Source organism: Pelodiscus sinensis, chromosome 21, assembly GCF_052426305.1.
Source record: "Pelodiscus sinensis isolate ZL-2025 chromosome 21, ASM5242630v1, whole genome shotgun sequence".
Lineage (NCBI taxonomy): Eukaryota > Metazoa > Chordata > Testudines > Trionychidae > Pelodiscus > Pelodiscus sinensis.
The window spans coordinates 2622054-2643536 of NC_143072.1; the positions used below are offsets into that span (position 1 = coordinate 2622054).

A 21483-nucleotide genomic window follows, 5' to 3' on the forward strand; every position below is an offset into this window, starting at 1 on the left:
GTCTCAGAGGGAGCGAATTGAACAGGTACTGATCAAGCAATCACTCTCCTGCCATCCATCTCCACCCTCTGACAAACAGAGGCTAGGGACACCATTCCTTACCCATCCTGGTTAATAGCCATTAATGGACTTAACCTCCATGAATTTATCTAGTTCTCTTTTAAACATTGTTATAGTCCTAGCCTTCACAATCTCCTCAGGCAAGGAGTTCCACAGATTGACTATGAGCTGTGTGAAGAAGAACTTCCTTTTATTTGTTTTAAACCTGCTGCCCGTTAATTTCATTTTGTGGCCCCTAGTTCTTATGTTATGGGAACAAGTAAATAACTTTTCCTTATTCACTTTCTCGATACCACTCATGATTTTATATTCTTAAAAAGAATGTAACTACTATCTGTGTTTTGCTGCTCAAGAGAAAGCTTTTAGCTCAATCTCTGGGTGGAAAGCAGGGATTCATATGAATTGTCTAGCCCCCTAATATCCGTAACAAGGAATGGTAAGATCTGCTGAAGATGCCCAGGTCACTTACAGCATTTCTATAGTCTTTATTATGCAGCTCAGACCAGAACATTGTATTTATGCCTTACGGTCTTCAGAGCTGCGATTCTAATGTGTTGTTGGACCCTCGCTCTCTACCAAAAGGACCTATGAAGACAAAACACGGAGGTGAGGCAGGTGAGTCACCCCTTGTGCTGACCACAACCAATGGGAAGGGCTGCCAGGTGTCCACTTTTCAACCGAAAATGCCCAGTGGAAAAGCGACCCTGGCACTCTAGTCAGCACTGCTGAGCGGCCTGTTAAACAGCCACTCAGTGGCACTGCAGAGCAGGCAGGCTCTCTACCTGGTTCCACGTGAATCCTGGAAGCAGCACCGGAGGCAGGAAGGTTTTGTGGCTGTGTGCTGCCCCCACCCTGAGCATCTGCTCCTCAGCTCCCATTGGCCAGAAGCCGCGGCCAATCGGAGCTGCAGGGAGGGGGCAGTGTGCAGACTCGGAGCTGCCTGGCGGTACTTCCACCCAGGCGGTAGTGGAACATGCCAGCAGCTTTCCAGGAACTGCCTGAGGTAAGCATCGCCCAAAGTCCATACCTTGAACACTCTGCTGTACCCCAAATCCCTACTTCAGCCCTCAGCACCCCCATCATAGCCAAATTGCCTCCCGGAGCCTGCATCCCCTTCTGCATCCCAACTCCCTGTCCCAGTCTGGAACCCCCTCCCACATCCAACTCCCATCCAGAGCCCACACCCCAACCACTGCCCCAGCCCTAAGCCCCCTGCTACAACCCAGCCCCCTCATCCTCACCCCCACCCCAGAGCCCTCACAACCTCCTGCACCCCAACCTCTCCCCCTGCCTGGAGTCCTTGCCCAACATTCTGAACCCCCATTTCTGGCCCCACCCTGGAACCCACATTCCCAACCCAGAGCCTAAACCCCCTCCTAAACCTCAACTCTGTGCTTCAGCCCAGAGCCCCCTCCTCGCCCCAAACTCCATGCCCCACCCTGGGGCAAATAAGTTTGTAAGCGAGGATGAGGTGGAGCAAGTGCAGGGCAAGGCCTCAAAAAAGGGGAGGGGCAAGAGTGTCCGGTTTTCTCCTGTTGGAATGTTGGCATGTATAGAACACCCACATCCATCAATCAAGCTGAGGAAAGAGAATCTCATCAATTATGTAGACTCTCAAGAATGAAACTGAAAGCAGGCAACACATTTATGAGTTCACCAGGAAAAGCCAGTTCCCAGGCTACCATGACCCCAGGCTCTGGATTTATCATTCCAAACTATGCCAAAGAAAGCTTTGTGATAAAAGAACAAGAGTGATAACGAATGGATGCTGGTATGGTGCACGTAATTCTTGTCACAACGTAGGACCAGTAAGTGTTGTGCTGGTTGCAAAATTCTACTGAACATCTGACTCTCATCAAAGGGCCTACCTTTACATATCTGATTTAAAGTATGTACATGCTTGAAGCCTTTTCACACAGTTCTAGTTATGCACTTGCTTAAGTGCTTTGATAGATCAAGACCCAAATGCTGAAGTCCTTAATTGTATGTTGATATTAGCAAGTAGTTTTGTTTTCCTCCAAGTAATGGCTGAGTAAAAAGGGAATAAGAATTTCAAGACTTGACCTCAGGTAGACATGGAGTATCATGAATGGTGGGAGTGAACTGGAGAAAATTTGCGAAGTCTGGTTCATCGTATTTCCTGGAGAATCAAGGAAGGCAGGCAAATAAATCATTTACACAGTAACACCCTGGGGAAGACAAGTTAGGGAGGTATTGGCAGAACTGTTGAACAATATCATTAGTCTCCCCCCCCCCCTGTTTTGCCAAAATATGAATTTTTTTCCGACAAAAATCAATTTTTTTCCTCGATTTTTGCTCAGTGCGCTGGTTGGATTTCAGACTTTTTGAATTTCAAAAATAAAAAAGGGGAAACATCCAACAAAAAATCTGAAAGGTTTTCCCCCACTCCCCACCCAACTCCAGTGAAGGAGGCAAGCAAAATTGACAGGAGTGGGGAAAAAGGAGAGAGCCTTCAGACTGGGAAGGATTTACAAACTACGGCACCAGGTCGCTTGACATATAATCCAGTTGCTTGCCATAGATCTAGTGGCAAAGGAGCTCTCTTATTTGTAACACTGCTTGAAGTGGGTCTACAAGAGTTCTGTGAACAAAAGCTCTCTTTGCCCCATTACAGAAGATAACATCCCTAATTCTTCCTGAGAGAAGGCTGCCTGCAGGATATTGACAGACTCTATGCAGTTTCCATTCAAGACAGAACCTGCCTGTTTAATGAAAGTGAACACCTCCAGGATAAGCAAGAGCTCAATCACAGTCATGACCACCCAATGTAAATATTTAAACGTTCAACAGGTCTGCAAAGCTGTGAACAATATCCATAGTCTTTCCATTATGCAGTCACCTTATTTAACCAGGGAACTCCCGAAGGTTAAACATTAAACACAAAATTTCTGTGTGTCCAGAAGCTGACTGGGCCTGGAATATGATTATCCAAGAGAGATCCCCCACTTCTGTTGACTGATTAAATGGATACTGAGAAAGGGATGAATCAATACAGCACCTGAATTTAGTTATTAGCTCAGGCTAGGTTTGCTAAGAGTTTGGGCTGAGTTTTGAGAGAACTGTGATTATTGCTAATATTAAACATTCTTGTTATTGTGGCTCTCTCCTCTCTCCCTCCCCCACTTCAGTTTGTTTCACACAGCTGTTCTGTTTGCCTTTCATGGCTTAATCCTATGCAATTAAAAACCAACAGGACAGTTTCACAGACTTCAGTTGAAACAGGTGACTGACATTTACTATGTACATTTGTACAGTACCTCACACTGTGGGGAACCAAACCTGGACGAAGCTTTACATCATCATCATCTGAACCAAGTTAGGATTTTAGATGGAAACCAGGTGACGCTCTCATGGCCTTGATTCAGAGATGGGCTTGAATCACTATCCCAGATCTGAATATGTCTGAATGTAGTGAATCAGATTCATTCTTACCCAAAATACAGGACTATGTAGCACTTTAAAGACTAGCAAGATGGTTTATTAGATGATGAGCTTTCGTGGGCCAGACCCACTTCCTCAGATCAAATAGTGGAAGTGGGTCTGTCCCACGAAAGCTCATCATCTAATAAACCATCTTGTTAGTCTTTAAAGTGCTACAAAGTCCTGTATTTTGCTTCAGCTACACCAGACTAACACAGCTACATTTCTATCACTATTCTTACCCAAAGCCAGAAACACCTCGGTGGCTTTGGTTGAGCATGGCTTTGAATTTCTGGTTTGTCCAAACACAGGATCTTTATGTGCATATGGACCAAAACTGTGGTGGTGGTGGTGGTGGTGAGTTTGTAACCCTGCTTCCTTAATGAGCCGGGGTGAGGGGGTGGGGGGAACAGGAAAGAAAAAGATTTAAAGAAATGAGTAGTCTGCCTGGTAAAGAAATCAGCTAGGAAAGCCACTTGAATGCTGTTTTGAACAGGTTTCTGGAAAGATCAGGGTCTTTCCCATACTACGTTAGCTAATTGATCACCAAGAGATGCTTCTGTATCTGTCTGCAGAACCATCAGCTTCTCGCTGAATGCCTTTAAACTCCCACACATTCATTATGCAGATGAACATGGACCTCTCACTTTGCCATATCACTAAGGAAACTACAAGAACCACTACTGAACAGGAACAGCCTGCCAGACACACTCCTTAGGCAAAATGTCACACACATGTTACTGTAGCTGGCTGCCTGCGGAAGGAGATAGAAAGTATCACTGGTCTTCCAACATATCTGCTTTGCAGAAGGGATAATAGGAAGATGATATGTATAAAGGGTGTGTGTATCTGTCTGTGCCCATCTATCCTTTCTAATGAAGACATGGAAACAGCACATTTTTTTTAAAAAATGTGCCAACTCCAGTGCTACTCCATTTTAAATAATTTATAGAACAGATATCTCAGACTTTCCAATAATGTATACCTTTTAGTGAACCAGTCAGTGCTCACAGCATGTAGAAACATGCGACAACATGTTGTCTACTTTGGACAGTTCTAACAAAGTACGAAAGTTGGGATGTTAGGGGGAAGATGCTGGGCAGGTTGATTTCTTCCTCTGGTGAAACATTTTCCAATGTTTTCCTAGAACACTGGAGGGCTAGTATAAAAAAATCTTTTCTTCGAAATGAGGATTAGTGAAGAAACTGAGGAGTGCTTGGATTATCCCGTCTTTCCTGCCCCATTCTATTCTTGTCAATCCAAATATAGCCAAGCCCACAGGGCAGGCGAATGGACAATGGTCCCCAGAAAACAGCTCCCTTTTATACCAGATAAAATTGAAACATTCCTCAGGCATGGTGGCCGCAGTGTTTATTTTATGAGTTTATAGTATATTTAGATTGCAAACTCAGCTGCATGGGATTGCTGACCAAAACTTTCCAACAACAAAACTTAGATTAAAGAAAAACACAACACACAGATTAACCAGGCTGCATTAATCTTATCTTGACCCCTGGATTTCTCAGGGTGATCCCTTCTTATACATTAAAACTAGGTAGTTACACTGACCTCAGTTTTGACTTCTGAAAGAAGTTCATCTGGTAGGTTTCTAATCTCTTACCAGCTTCCTTAAACAAACCCGGGTGAGAACAGACTAAACACGTGTGCTTGTAGGAGCTCTCATTTCAAACAGATTCCCACCACAGAGGAAAGCTCCAAGATAGAAGAGTCCTTAAAATAGCCTTTGAAAAGCCACACCTTTAAAGAGGTGTCTCATTTGTTCGCAAGAAGCAAGAGTGAGCTATACAATTGCAGCTCTAGACTCTTGCAAAAACAATACATTTTTACCACCACCAGGAAGGAAAGGGAGGTCATGTTTATACAGGTTTGCAATAAATGCCAAACTTTTTCGTGCCCTCCTTGTAATTCTCAGTTAGCAAAGTTTCTGTCAGGAGAGAGACCTTTTTAGCCCTGCAATATGCCTGTGGAGAAGGTAAACGTTGTTACCCCTTTTACACTGATGGGTAAATTGAGGCACAGGGGGAAGTTACTTACCCCAGGGCTAGGAACAAAACTTAGCCTCCTACCTCACAGCCCTGTGCGTTAGCCTCATGACTCTGTACGTCTTCTGGGAAAGCCAGATGGCATTTATGCTTTTGCATAGCTCAAGAACTCACCCTGCAGACAGACATCTGGTTGGTCGTAAGGGTGCCAGTCTTGTCAGAGCAGATGACTGAGGTGCAGCCCAGTGTTTCCACTGAAGGGAGGCTCCTCACAATAGCATTCTTCTTGGCCATCCGGCGTGTGCCCAGTGCCAGGCAAGTGGTGATGACAGCCGGGAGACCCTCAGGAATGGCAGCCACAGCCAAGGCCACAGCAATCTTGAAATAGTAGATAGCGCCACGGAACCAAGAGCCGCCATGGACTGGGTCGCTGAAGTGGCTGATGTTGATGACCCAGACAGCCACGCAGACCAGAGAAATGACCTTGGAGAGTTGCTGGCTGAACTCATCCAGCTTTTGTTGCAAGGGGGTCCTCTCCGGCTCAGTTGCAACCATCTGGTTCCTGATCTTCCCAATTTCCGTGTATACCCCGGTAGCAATGACGACCCCAACAGCCTTACCAGCTGCAATATTGGTACCCTGGAACAGAAAAAAGAAAGCTAAGTCATTTGGATGCACAGAATACACCAACAGTACGTCTTTGAGCCTGAAGCAGCAAATGGGTAGCCATTGTACAGGAGGAGAATATGGCCCACCAATTAAAGTACAGGACTCGGAGTCAGGACTCCTGAGTTTTCCTGCCACTGGTTGGCTGTCCAATATCTCTCCAGCTTGGATCCAATAACTCCTTGTTCCTGTTATTCCATTGCCAGGCCTTTCTACTTTTGGTGATATCCCACCAAACTTAAGCAGGAGTTTCTCCAGACCTATCAGTTGCTAGGGAGTCTTCTGCAGTCTTCAAGATTTATTTGATTTGGGGTTTTTTACAGGTGGGAGTGGGGTTGAGTTAGAAGCATCTCCACACACAATGCATCCCCATTAGTCCTAAGGAGCAGAGAAAAATTGAAGGTGCTGGATCTAGTAAAAACTGCTAAATGAAAGAACTGCCAAGCTATCCCTCCCCACAGCCTCCGTAATGGATTTTAAGGCTTAGCAGCAGTTTTTCTGAACAAAACTGATCAAAGGAATTTCTGAAGCGAGGGTTAAAGAAACTGGACAGTGACAGATCTCAAGAAAGAACTCGGGAGTCTTCCTACCTTCTAATCCTAGACTCTAATTGATAGGCCACTTTCTCTCTCTACCTGTTTCATGCTTTAGGCTCAAAAGTGAGTATCAAAACACCATATACACAACTCCTCCAAATCTGCCACGCGTTTGAAATTTGAATGTGGCTCTGATTTTATAATAGGCCCATATCTTTATAGGATGACACAAAACCCCATGCTGCAACCACCTTTGAATGTTAGAGCATTAAAATCTTAGTCTGCAAAATTTGCATCCGAGTCCATCTCTTGCTTTGAGGATTGTTTGCACTCACAAGTTTGAAGTTTCCCACTTGGAATGTTAAAAAAAAAATCCTGAAGAAAAGCAAAACTCAGGTGCATCTGCAGAGCTTCACTTTGCTTTTGGAATGAAGTCATGAAAAGGACTGAGGTGGCATTTATAAGCCAAACTGCTCAAAATGGGCCCAATTCTATTGCCAGTTTTACACCAGTACAGTGTTAGCTCGTAGTGAGCCTGGGGGGAGCATGAAGGAAATCAGACCCCATGAGTTCTGTGTGTTTAAACAAACATCTGCAACATCTCTAGTCCATGATTTCATATGAAAACGATAAACACAAAAGTTGAAATTTTAAAAGGAATACAACTCCATGGACACTGACTTCCCATACACTGGCACTTTACAGTGTTGTAACATTCTGGCTCAGGGATGTCTGTCTGTCACTCACACTCACACAGCTGTAAAGTGCCAGCATGAACCAGGCTACAGGACTGAGATCCCTGCTCCTAGCTCTGTTAGCTACTCTCCTCATGGAGGCAGGACTGTCCCAAGGGGGACACCAGGCCTGGGGCAACCTAGCTTATAATGTTGCAGAGGGTCAGCCTCATTTAAAAAATATATATTAAAAAAACTCGCACTTGGCTCAGGGGTGTAAGTGTCTCTCAAAGACCAACGGGTCCGCTGTATTGATGTATTACACATTGTCACAAAGATACAAGATCCGGCTCTATAGCGTGGAAACTGTAAAATTACCCCCCGGTTATTCCTTAGTAAAGACTTTATCTAGCAGCACAAACAAGGCTCATACAATCACAGAGCTGGAAGAGACCTCAGGCGTTCCTGGTCCAGTGATCAGATGACAAGCCAACTGTTGACAACATATAAACTGTTTGCGGAAGAGGGAGGATTTTTTAAAAGCCTTCAGCATTGGCTTAACGCGGTTCCCCTTGACTTCAACAGGAGCAGAGCCAGGCCACCACTGAGCATTTATGAAAAATCTCACCTTAAATTGTCCATGTCCTCTAGTGAACATTAATTACCTTTTACGATTTGCTGCTCAAACATATCCCCTCCCATACCTGCCTACGAGATTGTTTTCCCTGGGGCTGTTTCTACAAGACCCAAGAGAGGAGGTGACAAACATGAAAAGACTTACAGAGAAAAGCATGTTTTTCTTGTCCTGATTGACAGCCCGGGGGTCAGGGATTGGGTCAGTGTGTTTAATCACAGACACAGATTCACCTGTAGAGACAAAAAGAGGGGGGGGGAAACAATTTTCAAGGTTTCCTACTCGAGTCTCAACCCAGATCCACTTCCAGCAACCAACAGCTTCTGTTAGGGTGGATTGGTGACAACATATAGCCTTGAAAATAGAACTTGAGTGCCCAAACACAATGACCTACTAGCACCAATCAGTAAGATGTTACAGCTGGGCCAGTCATCTGTTCACTATGGAGAGAATCATTATAGAAAAATCTCTTAAACTCGAGTGAAAATTAATAGAGTCAAAATCCACTACACTAACAGCATACCCTAACATGGTTAGGCCAATCCGAGTCAGAAGGTGTAAACTGAGGCACCTAACTCCATATTTAGGCATCTATATGGCCTGATAGATGTTTGCAAGCTCCAGACCCCAGTCTCACACAGCAATTGCTGCCCTGCCTAGGCTCCAGTGATAACACTGCTGTCTAAATTATTGTGCTTTGTGTCATAGTTGCATCTGTAGACTCAGCCACACTCTGCTAGGCACTGCGCGCACACAGAGAAAAAGTGTTGCAGTGTTTCAGCCACGTTTTAACTGCCACCAACTAACTGGGAAGACTTCTACTGAGGTACTGGCACCAGAGACCAAGTGTTGTCCTGGTAAATTTCAGCCAAGTTGCTTCTTGGCATTAATTGTATGAGGAAGATAGTCAAATGGAACAAGAACTAATGTTTTGTGCATGGGCTTAGTGGGATGGGTACGGAAGGGCTGCAAAATGAATCTTAAATTGTGGAGTGCTTTGCAACAGTAGGAAAAATTATTCATAAAGGCGGCAGGGAAGATTATACTATCTGCTTTCCTGTTGTGAAGAGATCCTGAAGAAACAAAAGGCTTCTAAAGTTAAATGCTCTTTAGTTCAAACACCTTCTTTTGCATCTTGCATTGGCATGAAGACCGGCTACCTTATTACTACGAATGATTTGCAGCTGTAGTGCTTAAAAACTGTAGGCATGGACAAGGGTTCCATTGTGCTAGGCACTGTACGAACACAGAACTAAAGCTAGCTCCCTGCTCCAGGAAGCTTACAACAGCCACTTCTCAGATTTGAAGAAAAAGCCCCTCTCCTCAGGATGCAAGAATCGAAACCAGAGCAAGTGGCTTTTAGCTCAGTGGGTAGAAGCTCCCTATAGTCAGCTCCCAAGGTCCCAGGTTCAAATCCACCTTGGTGGTGGTTACAAGTGGGGTCTTGTCCGGGATCTCAGCTGGGTCTTGGAAGCTCGGGATGCACTTACTCACCTAGGTGTGAAGTATGCAACCCACACACCTAGTGTGGTTACCAAGTACTGCACCAGTTAAGATCAAGAGACATCTACAGCATGGGCTGGGAGCCAGCTGGCTTTTAGCTCAGAGGCTCCTATAGTCAGCTCCCAAGGTCCCAGGTTCAAATCCGCCTTGGTGGTGGTTACACAAGCAGTCCACTTATTCAAGGACATCTCAAAGCCACAAAAGCTAATCAAAGGCCGATGTCACCAGACAGGCGCGAAGGTGAAGAGGAAAACCTACCTTTTTCAAAACTCAGAATTTCACTCAAGGTTCTGTGAGCGTGCAGGTTCTTAAAGCACCAAGCACAACGCAACCCACCTTCTCCCCCACCCCCATACAGGAGTCATTCTAGTAGCAGTCACAGCCTCCCACCTCTGCCCGTACCTGTGAGAATCGACTGATCAACCCGCAACGTCGTGGATCTGATCTCGATTATCCGGATATCGGCTGGCACCTTGTCACCAACTAAGAGAGGGAAAGTAGAAGAGACATACCCTGAGTTAAAGGTGTTTGAGTTCAGTCAGAGATCAGATCAATCACAATATGGGAGATACATAAATTAACTATGCAAACGAGGCAAGAGGAAGGACAGTTTACGCACAGAGAACTCTCTCAATTCCCAGCTCTGCCACAAAACAAGCCAATTAATCTCCCTGTGCCTCAGTTTTCAGTCTTTAAAAGGAGGATAACATTACTGCCTATTTTTCCATTTAGACTGTAAGCTTTTCGGGGCAGGGTCCGTCTCTTACTACATCTATACACAGCACCTGACACACCGGGGCCCCAATATTAGGGCTTTTATATGCAAATCTCCCCAGCTGGACTGCAAACAATAGCTGCCTGTTAATTCCTTCTTTCCAAAGCTAATGCCTGGCTCTGAAGTCTACAACTTCTTGTTTCATAAGAGATAAAGAGCTGCACTCAGCTACAAATCACCTTTTTAAAAATAATGAGGCCTCTACTGAAAACAGCATTTAGTTATATTTATATCTATAAAAATTCGCTGGGCAGTAGCTGAGGCTGACAAGAGGCAGCTGATGGTGTAGCAAACTCTTGATCTCCTTCTCTTCTCCCTCCAGAGCTATAGTATAGTGCGATGGTCTTTGTCATGTGCAAAGCTCAGAGACACTTTGAGTGTCTTGTGTATAGACAAACACAGCAGGATACAGGGCAAGACCTGGAGATCTCACCAGGGACTGTATGGATGAGTGAGTCCCACAGCATTTTTTGGGAGAAAAGAAGGAATAACCCTGCTGCCATGAAGTGTAATTTTTAGAACATAAGAACGGCCATGCTGGGTCAGACCAAAGGTCCATCTAGCCCAGTATCCTGTCTGCCGACAGTGGCCAATACCAGATGCCCCAGAGGGAGGGTTCACAACAGGTAAACCTCACATGATCCCTCCCCTGTCACCCACTTCCAGAGAAACAGAGGCTAGGGACATCATCCCTACCCATCCTAGCTAATAGCCATTGATGGACCTAACCTCCATGAATCTAACTAGCTCTTTTTTGAACCCTGTTAAAGTTCTAGCCTTCACCTCATCTTCTGGCAAGGAGTTCCACAGGTTGACTGTGCTGAGTGAAGAAAAACTTCCTTTTGTTTGTTTTAAACCTGCTGCCTATTCATTTCATTTGGTGAGCCCTAGTTCTTACATTGTGGGAATAAGTAAATAATTTTTCCTCATTCATTTTTTCCATACCAGTCATGATTTTACAGACCTCTATCATAACCCCCCTCTTTGTCTCCTCCTTTCTAAGCTGAAAAGTCCAAGTCTTTTTACTCTCTTCATATGGAACCAGTTCCAAACTCCTCATTTTTGTTGCCTTTTTCTGAAATTCTATTTCTAATCCTTTTCTAATTAACCCCTTCTGTCCTATACAAGTTTTCTTAGTACGCTATTGGGTAAGAAAGGACCTCTAATACCAGTCGTCCTCATCAGTGTGCTCCTGAAAAAGAGCAGTTAGTACAGTTCTGGACTGGTCTGCATTACAGCATTAGGCCAAATTTACATCTCCGTACTACTGAGCTCTTTCTGCCAACCTAAAGGGCTTGTATGCTCAATTTTTTTCCACCTCGGAGAGAAGCATAGTGCTAGAGCTAACCTTCCTAGGTCAAATTAGGGTTTGTGCAGAAACAGCACTGTATATTTCAACAGAATTGGCCTGCAGGTGGCATCCCAGAGTGCTCCGCTGTGACCATTCTGGACAGCGCTTTCAACACCACTGCCCTCCAGCCAGGTACACAGGAAAAGCCCCGGGAACTTTTGAATTTCATTTCCTGATTGATCAGCATGGAGAGCTCACTAGCACAGCTCACTATGCATGGCCAGGGCGCCAAACACATTTCCAGCCTGAAGCATACAGGAAATACTGGCTCTGATGGCTGCGTGGGGAGAAGAAATTGCAGCGTGCATGAGAGGGCAGGGTTATACCAAGGACATACAGCAACAGTGTTCCTTTAATTTTTTTTCTATCCATGTGTGGAATAAATTTTGTTATGTGCACCGAGACTTGTGCAGATGTGCACCACCAACAGAAACACATGCTGTCATCTCTGGGCACTGAGTGCTCTGCTAGTAAACCGGGCAGCATTTGAATCTCTCCTGGGTGACTGCCCGAGCACTCAGCTTACAGGGAACACTGCACAGCAGTGCCATGTCAAAATAAAGGCACTCAGACAAGCGTATCAGAAGACATGAGAGGCAAATAGTCACTTGGGTTTTGAGAGCATCTGCACACTATTCTAGGCGCAGAGCTCAGAGTACCCCAAAAGTCTCTGGGGGTACCTCCCAGGAGCCTCATGTGGCTCTGGACAAGGAGGACACGGCTCATGAGAACGAGGAGGGGAATGTGCAGCAGACAAGCAGAGGATCCATTCTCCCCAACTCTCGGGACCTTGTACTAACTCTAGAGCCAGTCCTGTGCTAGGACGTATTGTTGCCTGACCACGTGGGCAGGGAAGGCACCTCAGATGAGTGCCCATTTGTAATCACACTCCGGGGTTAAATGCAATTGCATTTAATGTTTCACCTAAGGTAAACAACTGGGATACAGGGGCGGCCAGTCAAGCTACACAAAAGGTTCATCACATGCCTGAGGAGGAACTAGGAAGCCTCTGGGGACCTCTCTGCGAAGCTCTCCTGGAGGTACGCGGCAATCATTTGCACAAGGTTTCTTGGGAGGGCTGCCTTGTTCCGTCCTACCACAGTAGATGGAATAAGGCACTTTCCCATGCCATGGCAGCACTCAGTCATCCGGCACCATTGTCGCACACAGCAAAGCAGCAAACGGTTCAGGTCTCTGCCCAGATTTCTGCAGCAACCGCTCCCTTTCCGGCTGTTACCCTCAGGAGATTGCTATCGAACACGGTTACCTACGTGAAATGGGGGCTGTTTCCAGAGTGCTAGCTCTGGAGTAATCCCCCCCTGTTTGCTGATCCCCACCAAAAAACCCCTCCCTGGGTGCGCCCTGTTTGCGCTTGGTTGGAAGGGATCATCCCAGACCACAGCCAGCATGCTCAGGGTGGGAGGGGTGCCACAATGACTGTGCAAACACAGCGCCGCTACTTTAAAAAAGCAAAGACGTTCGCAAACACTCAAGCAGCAGCCACGTTGCTGTGGGAAAGGAGAGCTACAGTTTGCAGCCATTCGTCACAGATGTTTGAAAAGTGGCAGCACAAAACCCCTCCCTGCCCTTTCTTGTGCCGTTCCCTTGCCTGCCTGCAAAGCAGATTCTGCTGCCCAGCACTCTGCCATGCATCGTACCTTACTGGTAGACACTTCTTTTAAAAGACAAAATTAGACCTTGTACCATACACAGACGACAAAGCAATATTGCTGCGAGGTATTTCATTCACTGCCAGAGTTCACCTCCTGGTTTCAATAATAAACATTCCGTAAGGTGGTCGTTCCCAACCTTTTTTATACCACAGGCCGCCAAACTCATTCAAAAACGTTAGGTGGACTGGTGCTGAAACATTTGCATATTCATTATAGCAATTAATTTGTATATTTGCATATTCATTAAGACCATTTTAAGCGGTCATGTTATTTTACATTGCATCTGTACACACACAATACATGTCATTGTGGGGATGGGAAGATCAAAATCATATATAGTGAAACAGACGGCACGCTTTGCAGAATAGCTCTTGTTTTCACTAATTTTTGGAGAGGGGCAAAAAGGTACAGCAGAAGGGGGACCGTGGCCAAGAGCAAGAAGGGAGGAAAAGGAGAACCAAGCCAGGGAGAGGCTGGGTTGAAAGTGGCGAAGCGCTGAATCCGGCTTGGAGGGCTTCTCCTGCCCCCACTCCAGCCGCCTGGGTAGTGGCAGCCCCTGCTCAGCCCCAGTCGCCCCCCAAAGCAGTCCTGGCCCCCAGAGCAGTCCCGCTCTGCCACGCAGCCCGGCAAGTCCTAGAGCAGCCCTGCCCCACACAATGCCAGCTCTGACTTCGGGGTGCAGAAAAGCTGTTGCGGCACAGCTGGACCAAGGAGTTTTTATAGACTGTTGTGGGGGGAGGGGACACTGCACTGAGTGGGGGGCCACCCCTGCTGCTGCCCCACACCAGGCCCCTTGGCAATCTCCCGGCTTGCATTGCTCGGGGGAAGGGACTTCAGGCAAGGGGGCAGAGCAGGGAGCAAGAAGGGGTGGAGCAGAGGCAGGGTAGAAAGGCGATCGATTGCTATAGGCCCCTGCACCTGAGGTACGGGGAGGCTGCCTCATGCCCTGCACCCGCCAAGGGACAGACCCGGGATGGGGGGAGAGAATTTAATAAGAAACAGGTTGACAACCCTGCTCTCTGCTATGGGAGCTGGAGCATGACTGATATTAAGAGGGGGGAGGGCTAGCTCAGTGGTTTGAGCAGTGGCCTGCTAACCCCAGGGTTGTGAGTTCAATCCTTGCAGAGGCCATTTGGGGCAAAAATTTGTCTGGGATGGTACTTGGTCCTGCTGTGAAGGCAGGGGACTGGACTTGATGACCTTTCACGGTCTGCTCTAGGAGATAGGCAATCTCTGTTGAGAGCAGAAGTCAGAGCTTAGTCCTACAGGACTGACTTTGCTGGATCCATCTTGAGTGTGAGAAATCTCTAAAGCCAATAGCCAGGGTGCCACTCACCAGGCCTGAAACTCAACTAGCTTCAGGAAGACAGAGTCAGTCCTCTAGTCTGCAATGCAACCGGCCTAGTGAGGTTTTTTCCACTGGGCTGGTAACAGTTTGAGACTCATTCAGATGAGAGATTTATAACTAGCTTATTTATTTAACACACCAACTTTCTTCTTCCTGGGCTAGCAAGGGGCTGTTTTGTTGCCAGACATCAATTATCCTTAGACAGCTACTAAATAAAAGCTAATCATTACCAAATCAGAAGCTGCAAGTTTCCACTGCGGTGAAGGCCAAAGGGAAAAAGTTTGTTTGAAGCCAATGAACAGACGTGGCTCGGTTTTCATAATGGATGGGCATGAGAAAAGCGGGAACAACACACGGGCATCAAATGACTAGAACTGCCTAGTAAATCTCACAAGGGACATTGCCTTTTCTCTACCTTGATCAAGACGTTTTAGCTGACCAGGTCTGGCTCTTGCCACTCTTTTGAGTTTGTGCTTCAGCAGCTTCTAGAAACTCCAGATGACACAGGGTCCCACGGGTGGTACTTATAGAAATGTAGTAGACAATCACTATCGATTTGAATACGACTTGTAGACTGAGGTATTACTCAGCATGAGTAAGAGAGCAGGGTAAGGATCACTGTCAATGAAACAAATCATCTTATCTAACGTGTTGCTGCCATAAGCTCAACAGAGCCCAGAAGAGCTCACAATTCCCCTCCCTCATGACATGATCCTCAGTTCTCAGCTGGAGGACTGAGCCACAGAAAGACAAAGTGACTTGCCCAAGGTCACACAGGAAGTCTGTGGAAGAGCATGGGAATGAACTCTGACCTCCTGGGCTAGTGTCCTAACCACTGGGACATCCTGCCTCTCTGCACCAGTACTCAGTTTCATTTTTTAACACACACACACACACAAAGAAGAAACAGGCATTTTACTGTACTTAAGAGAAGACCGAAAACCGGCTTTAAGAAATTGACCATGGTAAAGCAAAATGCAAGGTTTCATGCAATTTTAACAAAATATTTAAACTCTTCTTCATTTTACCCTCTAGGCAGTGATTTTAACAGACCCAAGCAAAGCCAGACTGTAATGAGAGAACAGGAGTGGAACAATGCGTAGCTGTACCTCAGCCAGGTGGTCAGGCAACCAACCACACAGTGTCACAATTCCTCTCCCTGCCTCGCTCGGGGGAGGTTGTAAATCACTTCACTCCCTTCACAGGGAGCAATTTGCTTCCTATGCTCCTGATGAGCTAACTGGCCAGCAAGTGTAATGAGGAGTAACGGTAGTTCGGAATAGGAAGCCTAGTTCGAACTACCTAGTTCGAGCCGCGTGTAGCCGCGCTGCACGGGGTTCGAACCAGCGGGGTTTTAAAAATGGCGGCTCCCCGCTCATGCAAATGAAGCCCGGGAAATTCAAATCCCGGGCTTCATTTGCAAGTGCGGTATGCCTACATTACCCTCCTAGTTCGAACTAGCGGGGTAGTGTAGACATACCCTTGGTTCAGAGAGGTAGCCGAGTTAGTCTAGAATAGGAAAAACTTTAAAAGCAACAAATAGTCTAATAGCACCTTAAAGACGAACAAAACGTAAACAGTATCATGAGCTTTCATGGGCACAACCCACTGGGTCATCTGAAAAAGTGGGTTGTGCCCACGAAAGCTCATGACACCATTTACATGTTTTGTTAGTCTTTAAAATGCTACTAGACTATTTGTTGTTTAAGTGTTTACTAAATTGGGGTACTCAAATGCCACCTTTCTAGAAATCAACTAATTGCAATGGGGGTCAAGAAGGAATCTCTCTCTCTCACACATACACACAGTCCTGCCAAACGCCATCATAGAACTGTGTTGACTAGATCGGGGTGGGGAACCTTAGGCCCGGGGGCTGGATGTGGCCCTCAGCTTTCCCGCATCCAGCCTCCAAGGCTCAGGGTCCTCTCCAGCATTGGGGAGCCCAGCTGCTGCCTCCCCAATGACTAGAGTGCACATAATCTCCTAGGCTGGGACCCCCCCGGGCTCTGGTGTGCGAGGGGAATGTGGGAAGTCCTTCTCCACAGTCAGAGGCCACAGAGAAGGTTTTCCCCCACTTCTCACTTGTGTGCAGTCCCCGACTGATTTTTCTGTGGGTCAGTGGCCCCTGACTCCACCCCTGGACTAGTCAGGTAAACTGATTTTCCTCTTTCCCCTCCTTAAGCCTCATGTAGATGTTACTGTCAATGGAAAAAATATGGGAATTTGGTCCTAGGCGGTATATATGTATGTTCCCCTTTAGCTGTGCAAATACGGCAGCTACCAGAATTCAAGGGCATGTGTGTAATTTTACACAGCAGTATCAATCCGGCCCCCTCAGGCCCTGAAATTACATGAGTGTGTGCACATGATGGGTTCACACACTCTTGTGTTACAGTCAGAGTGTATTTGCTAGGTGTTCTAATTTGCTAAGTGTCATGATTAAATCATGAAACCCCAGAAAACAGCTCAGCTGTTTCTCCACTACTTTTGATGCTGATGGTATAACAAACAAAATTAAAAAAAAAATAGCTCATATGCATCCAATATTTGGGTGAAGTGGGGTGGAGAAGGCATTATGATGGTGTTTAACTAAGAGGGAGAGGGAGTTGCTAGCAGGCTGAAAAGGCGGGGGGAGGGCGGAGAGGAGGCAGGCAGGCCGACACAGAGGTTGTGTCTACATTGGCAAGATTTTACACAAAATCTTGCCACCTGGCCACGAGTACTTGCGCAAGAACACTGACGTTCTAATGTAAGAAATCAGGGCTTCTTGCGCAAATACTCTGACGCTCCCGCTCAGGGATAAGCCCTCTTGCACAAGAGGCCAGTGTAGACAGGCAATGTTAATTTCTTGCGCAAGAAAGCCTGATGGCTAAAATGGCCATTGGAGCTTTCTTGCACAAGAGAGCGTCTACACTGGCACGGATGCTTTTGCACAAAAGCACATCTCTTGTGCAAAGGCACATGCCAGTGTCGATGCTCTCTTGCGCAAATACTTTAACGAAAAACTCTTGCGTTAAAAGTATTTGCGCAAAATCATGCCAGCGTAGACATAGCCAGAGAGTTTAAGGTGCTGATAAAACAATTATTTGTACTGCAGTGCAAGTTATCAGTTTGAGATCAGGTGCCATTGTGCTAGGCATCTAAACAGGCTTAATAGAAAAGATCTCCTTGTCCTGAAGAGCTTTGCAGTTTGAAGGACCCTTATTTCTTTGGCTGGTTTTTTTTTCTTCCAAGCTCTCTTTCTGAAATTCTGTTTCAAGAACAAGCAGCTTCATGCTTTTTATTCCAGCGAAGCGGTGGGTCTGTACTCCTCCTGGGGACAAAGGAGGAGACAGAGGCAGAGCCCAAGCTGAGCAGCAGGCTATACTTTAATGATCTCGGACTGCTCAAGTCAGCAGTCTCCTAAAATCGAAAAATCCCACAGAGACAGCCAGACCACACCACTTGAGATCCTACTAGGCCAGTGCTGGCGGAGACATTTTCCCCTGGTGGAAAAATCCTTGAGCTGTTTTGGCCTGCAACAGCTGCATTTTACAACGTTCTTTTCCAGGAAAGCACGCACCTCCCTTTTCCAGAGGACACTGTGGCCAGCCCAGCCCCACGGCCTCAACTGTCCACCCAGAAAGGGAGCTCTGTGGAACTGAAAAACTGCCCTGACCCACCTTTCCCAAAGGGCCATGCCCAGAAAACAAGACTGGGTGAGTGGAGCCTAGAAAGAGGAATATCCACTGCACATGTCCTTCATGCCCTCGAGGGAGGGTGAAAGGTTATCTGGTAAGCATCACCCTTAAGGCACGATGCTCACCAGTTCCCAAGTTAACCAGTGAGGGCTGGAGCAGCCACGGGGTAGCCCCTGTCAGCAGTGGCTCAGGTCCCCCGCCTGCTCCCCTTTTAATCAGTTAAACATCACGTTTAACCGGTTAACCGATTAAACAGGATTTTACATCCCTAATTCGCACGGAGAACACAGAGGTGACACCCACCCACCCCCACCCCCAACGTCTCCTAGACACCAGTCTATGTTTGCAGGCCTAGCACCTTATGTGCCACCGAATTTCAGCTCCTTCTCCTTACACAGTGCAAAGCAAGTTTACGCTAAACTCAGGTCAGGGCCCCAGCTGGCATTAACTCCACTGTGCAGCTAGGTCAGTTTACGCCACCCGAGGAGCTGGCCTGTGATCAGCACCTTTATCCTCTGTGCATTATTTTTAGAGAGCTCTGTCTTCCAGATGAAGTACAACAGGAAGACTTGACACAGAACTGGATTCGTGCACAAGGAACTGTAGCATTTTTCCACTAGCAGGTCCACCAAGTGAAGAAGAGCAGATGAGCAGGAGGGATTTGGAGACTTAAAGTGGCTTAAAAAAAATAAAAGATTTGCTGGCTAACTGAAATGTGTCATTCTGGGGAGAGGGGGAGGGGGTTTGGCAAACCCTGAGCTTTCATCAGTATAAAGAATATCATCATGAGCTAGGAGAACAAATGCCTTTTATTTAAGCCTCCAACAGGCAGGGTAAAGAACAAAGAACAGTCCTACAGTGAGTCCTAATAAATATTGGGCCAGATCAGCAGTGGGCAACCTGCAGTGCCCCACCCCCACCGTCTTCCACACGCTTCCCATGCAATGGGAGTGCACTCACTCCTCCCCTCCCTCCCAGCACTTCAGGGGCACCGTGAGTCACTGCGTTCAAGCTCTGAGAGGGAGGGAGGGGGAGGAGCAGGAACAGGGTGCACAAAGTGCCGGGAATTAGCGGGAGCAGTAGGTAGGGAGGTTTAGGTTGGACACTAGGAAAAACTTCCTACTTGTCAGGGTGGCTAAACACTGGAATAAATTGCCTAGGGAGGTTGTGGAATCTCCATCGCTGGGGATATTGAAGAGGAGATGGGACAGATATTATCAGGGATGATCTAAGCGGTGCTGGGTCCTGCCGTGGGGGCAGGGGACTGGACTCGATGGCCTCTCCAGGGCCCTTCCGGTTCTAGTGCTCTAGGATTCTGTGATTCTAAGTGGGGGGCTCCAGCTCCCCAGTGCATGAGAGGCTTGAGGGAAGGGGACAGAATGGGATGTGCAGGCCACAGCTGGCTCCCCCAATAGGCTGCAGGCTGCCCAACCCTGGATTTCAATCACGCGGCCCACTGAGACCAAGGAGGGCCACCCATACGGCCCACTCGCAGTCTTGGCTGCCCATCGCTAGGCTAGATTCTGGCAGGCTCTGCACTGATGCTCAGAGGGGTAGATGACAGGAAAGATTAAGGTACCGGACCGAGACCCAGAAAACCTAGGCTCTATTCCTGCTTCTGCCACATACCGGCTGCATCACCTTTGTAGAATGGGGATAAGACAAGGAACACAGTGAAGGATGGACTTGCTGATCTTTACGGTAAAAAGTCTCGGCGAGCGTATGCCCTACTAAATCTGTTAGTCTCTAAGGTGCCACGGGACTCCTTGCTTTCACTGATCTTTGAGATGCCCCTGAAAGCCAGTAAATACACAGACAGTTCAATGTCGCTGGAATATAGCTTCAAATAAACTATTTTATTTCAGCCTCTTCACATTCTCCATCCCTCACGCCCCACTGTGCCCGGGCATGGCACAAGGAGGACTAAACTGATAAGTGCCACAAGGACAAAAGGGTTAGCTCGTTGCAAAAGGCAACAAGGCAGCACAGTCAAGAAAGCTTCCCCTGAGAGTTTGCTGTAGAGCCAGGAAAGAAGAAACCGACATGAGACATTCCTCAGGGCAATGCAGAACAGATGAACATGGTATCTGGCACCTTAATCCCGACCGTTGCATGTGCAGGGTGGTGGATAAGCCACAAGATGAAGTACACAAATGCAGACAGAGGCGATCCAAACCCAGATCCAAAAGCACAAGTCTCCCCAGGGCTCGCAAAGCCAATGCTTTCCCCTCAGCCTTTCCCTCCTCCTGCGATACTTGTCTTCCATGAATAACAAACCAAAATTACCAAGGATTCCAGCCCCCCCAGACAGAACAAGCGACATTTCCCAAGACATTAAAAATCCAGCTTGCGTGAATGTTACACTTGTATTGTCTGCACATTAGGAAGAAGGTGCTGGGGGCTGCTCTTTCATCTCAGTGTTGTCTGGGTGGCAGATGTACAGGAGGCAGAGTTATATAAAGAGAAGAGAAACCTACATGAGAAGAGAAATCTTCCAGACAAGCAACTTCTTGGGATACCCTGGGTGAAAACGCTTTCTTGGTGCACACGCACTGAGGCCAGTACTTTGCACCAAGGATAGGTTTGGTTCTTGCTCGCCAGGGGATATGGGCCTGGGCAGCAAGTCAAGATTCGTGGGGGTTTCTACATTCCCTGACTTTGGACAAAGTCACTTCACCTCCATCTGGTTCCCAATTGTATAACAAGGATAATGATGATCAACTCCCTGGAACTGAGCTCAGGGATCTAAGAGCTAAGCATTACTACTCCGGATACGGCTTCCCAAGAACCACATGGTGAACAATGTTCACACTCTGGCTTCCTGGTGCAATCAGTCGGAAGCCCCACTAGCATTTTATGGTGCCACATCCTATAGCAAGCTCACATTTCACTGGATGTCCACGGTCACTCGGAGGTCCCTTTTGGTATCACCACTTGCTTCATCTCTCCTTCTCAATTTGGTTATGAACTTAAACCCACAGGCAAAAACGAAAGCACACAGGAGGCCTCCATTTCCCCACAGAGAACAGAGACCCAAGATGGCTGCTGATATGCCACAGCCCAGACATTCTCTTTCACGGAAAGCCATGCAGAGCAAAGGATAACTTACTTCAAAGGAGCACAGGGCTGGGTATTCAGT

At 47.0% G+C, this 21483-nt stretch overlaps 1 protein-coding gene across 2 annotated transcripts in view; it reads right to left on the reverse strand.

Moving 5' to 3' along the window:
- Window positions 1-21483, reverse strand: part of ATP2A3 (ATPase sarcoplasmic/endoplasmic reticulum Ca2+ transporting 3) — a 148081-nt gene that overhangs the window by 61457 nt on the left and 65141 nt on the right. For both annotated transcript variants that reach the window (XM_089772106.1, XM_089772105.1), the window contains exons 6-8: window positions 9920-10000; window positions 8162-8247; window positions 5679-6143 (exon numbers count right to left, since the gene is read on the reverse strand). In XM_089772106.1, the coding sequence (XP_089628232.1) occupies window positions 5679-6143; window positions 8162-8247; window positions 9920-10000 (632 nt within the window). The remainder of the gene's footprint in view (window positions 1-5678; window positions 6144-8161; window positions 8248-9919; window positions 10001-21483) is intronic.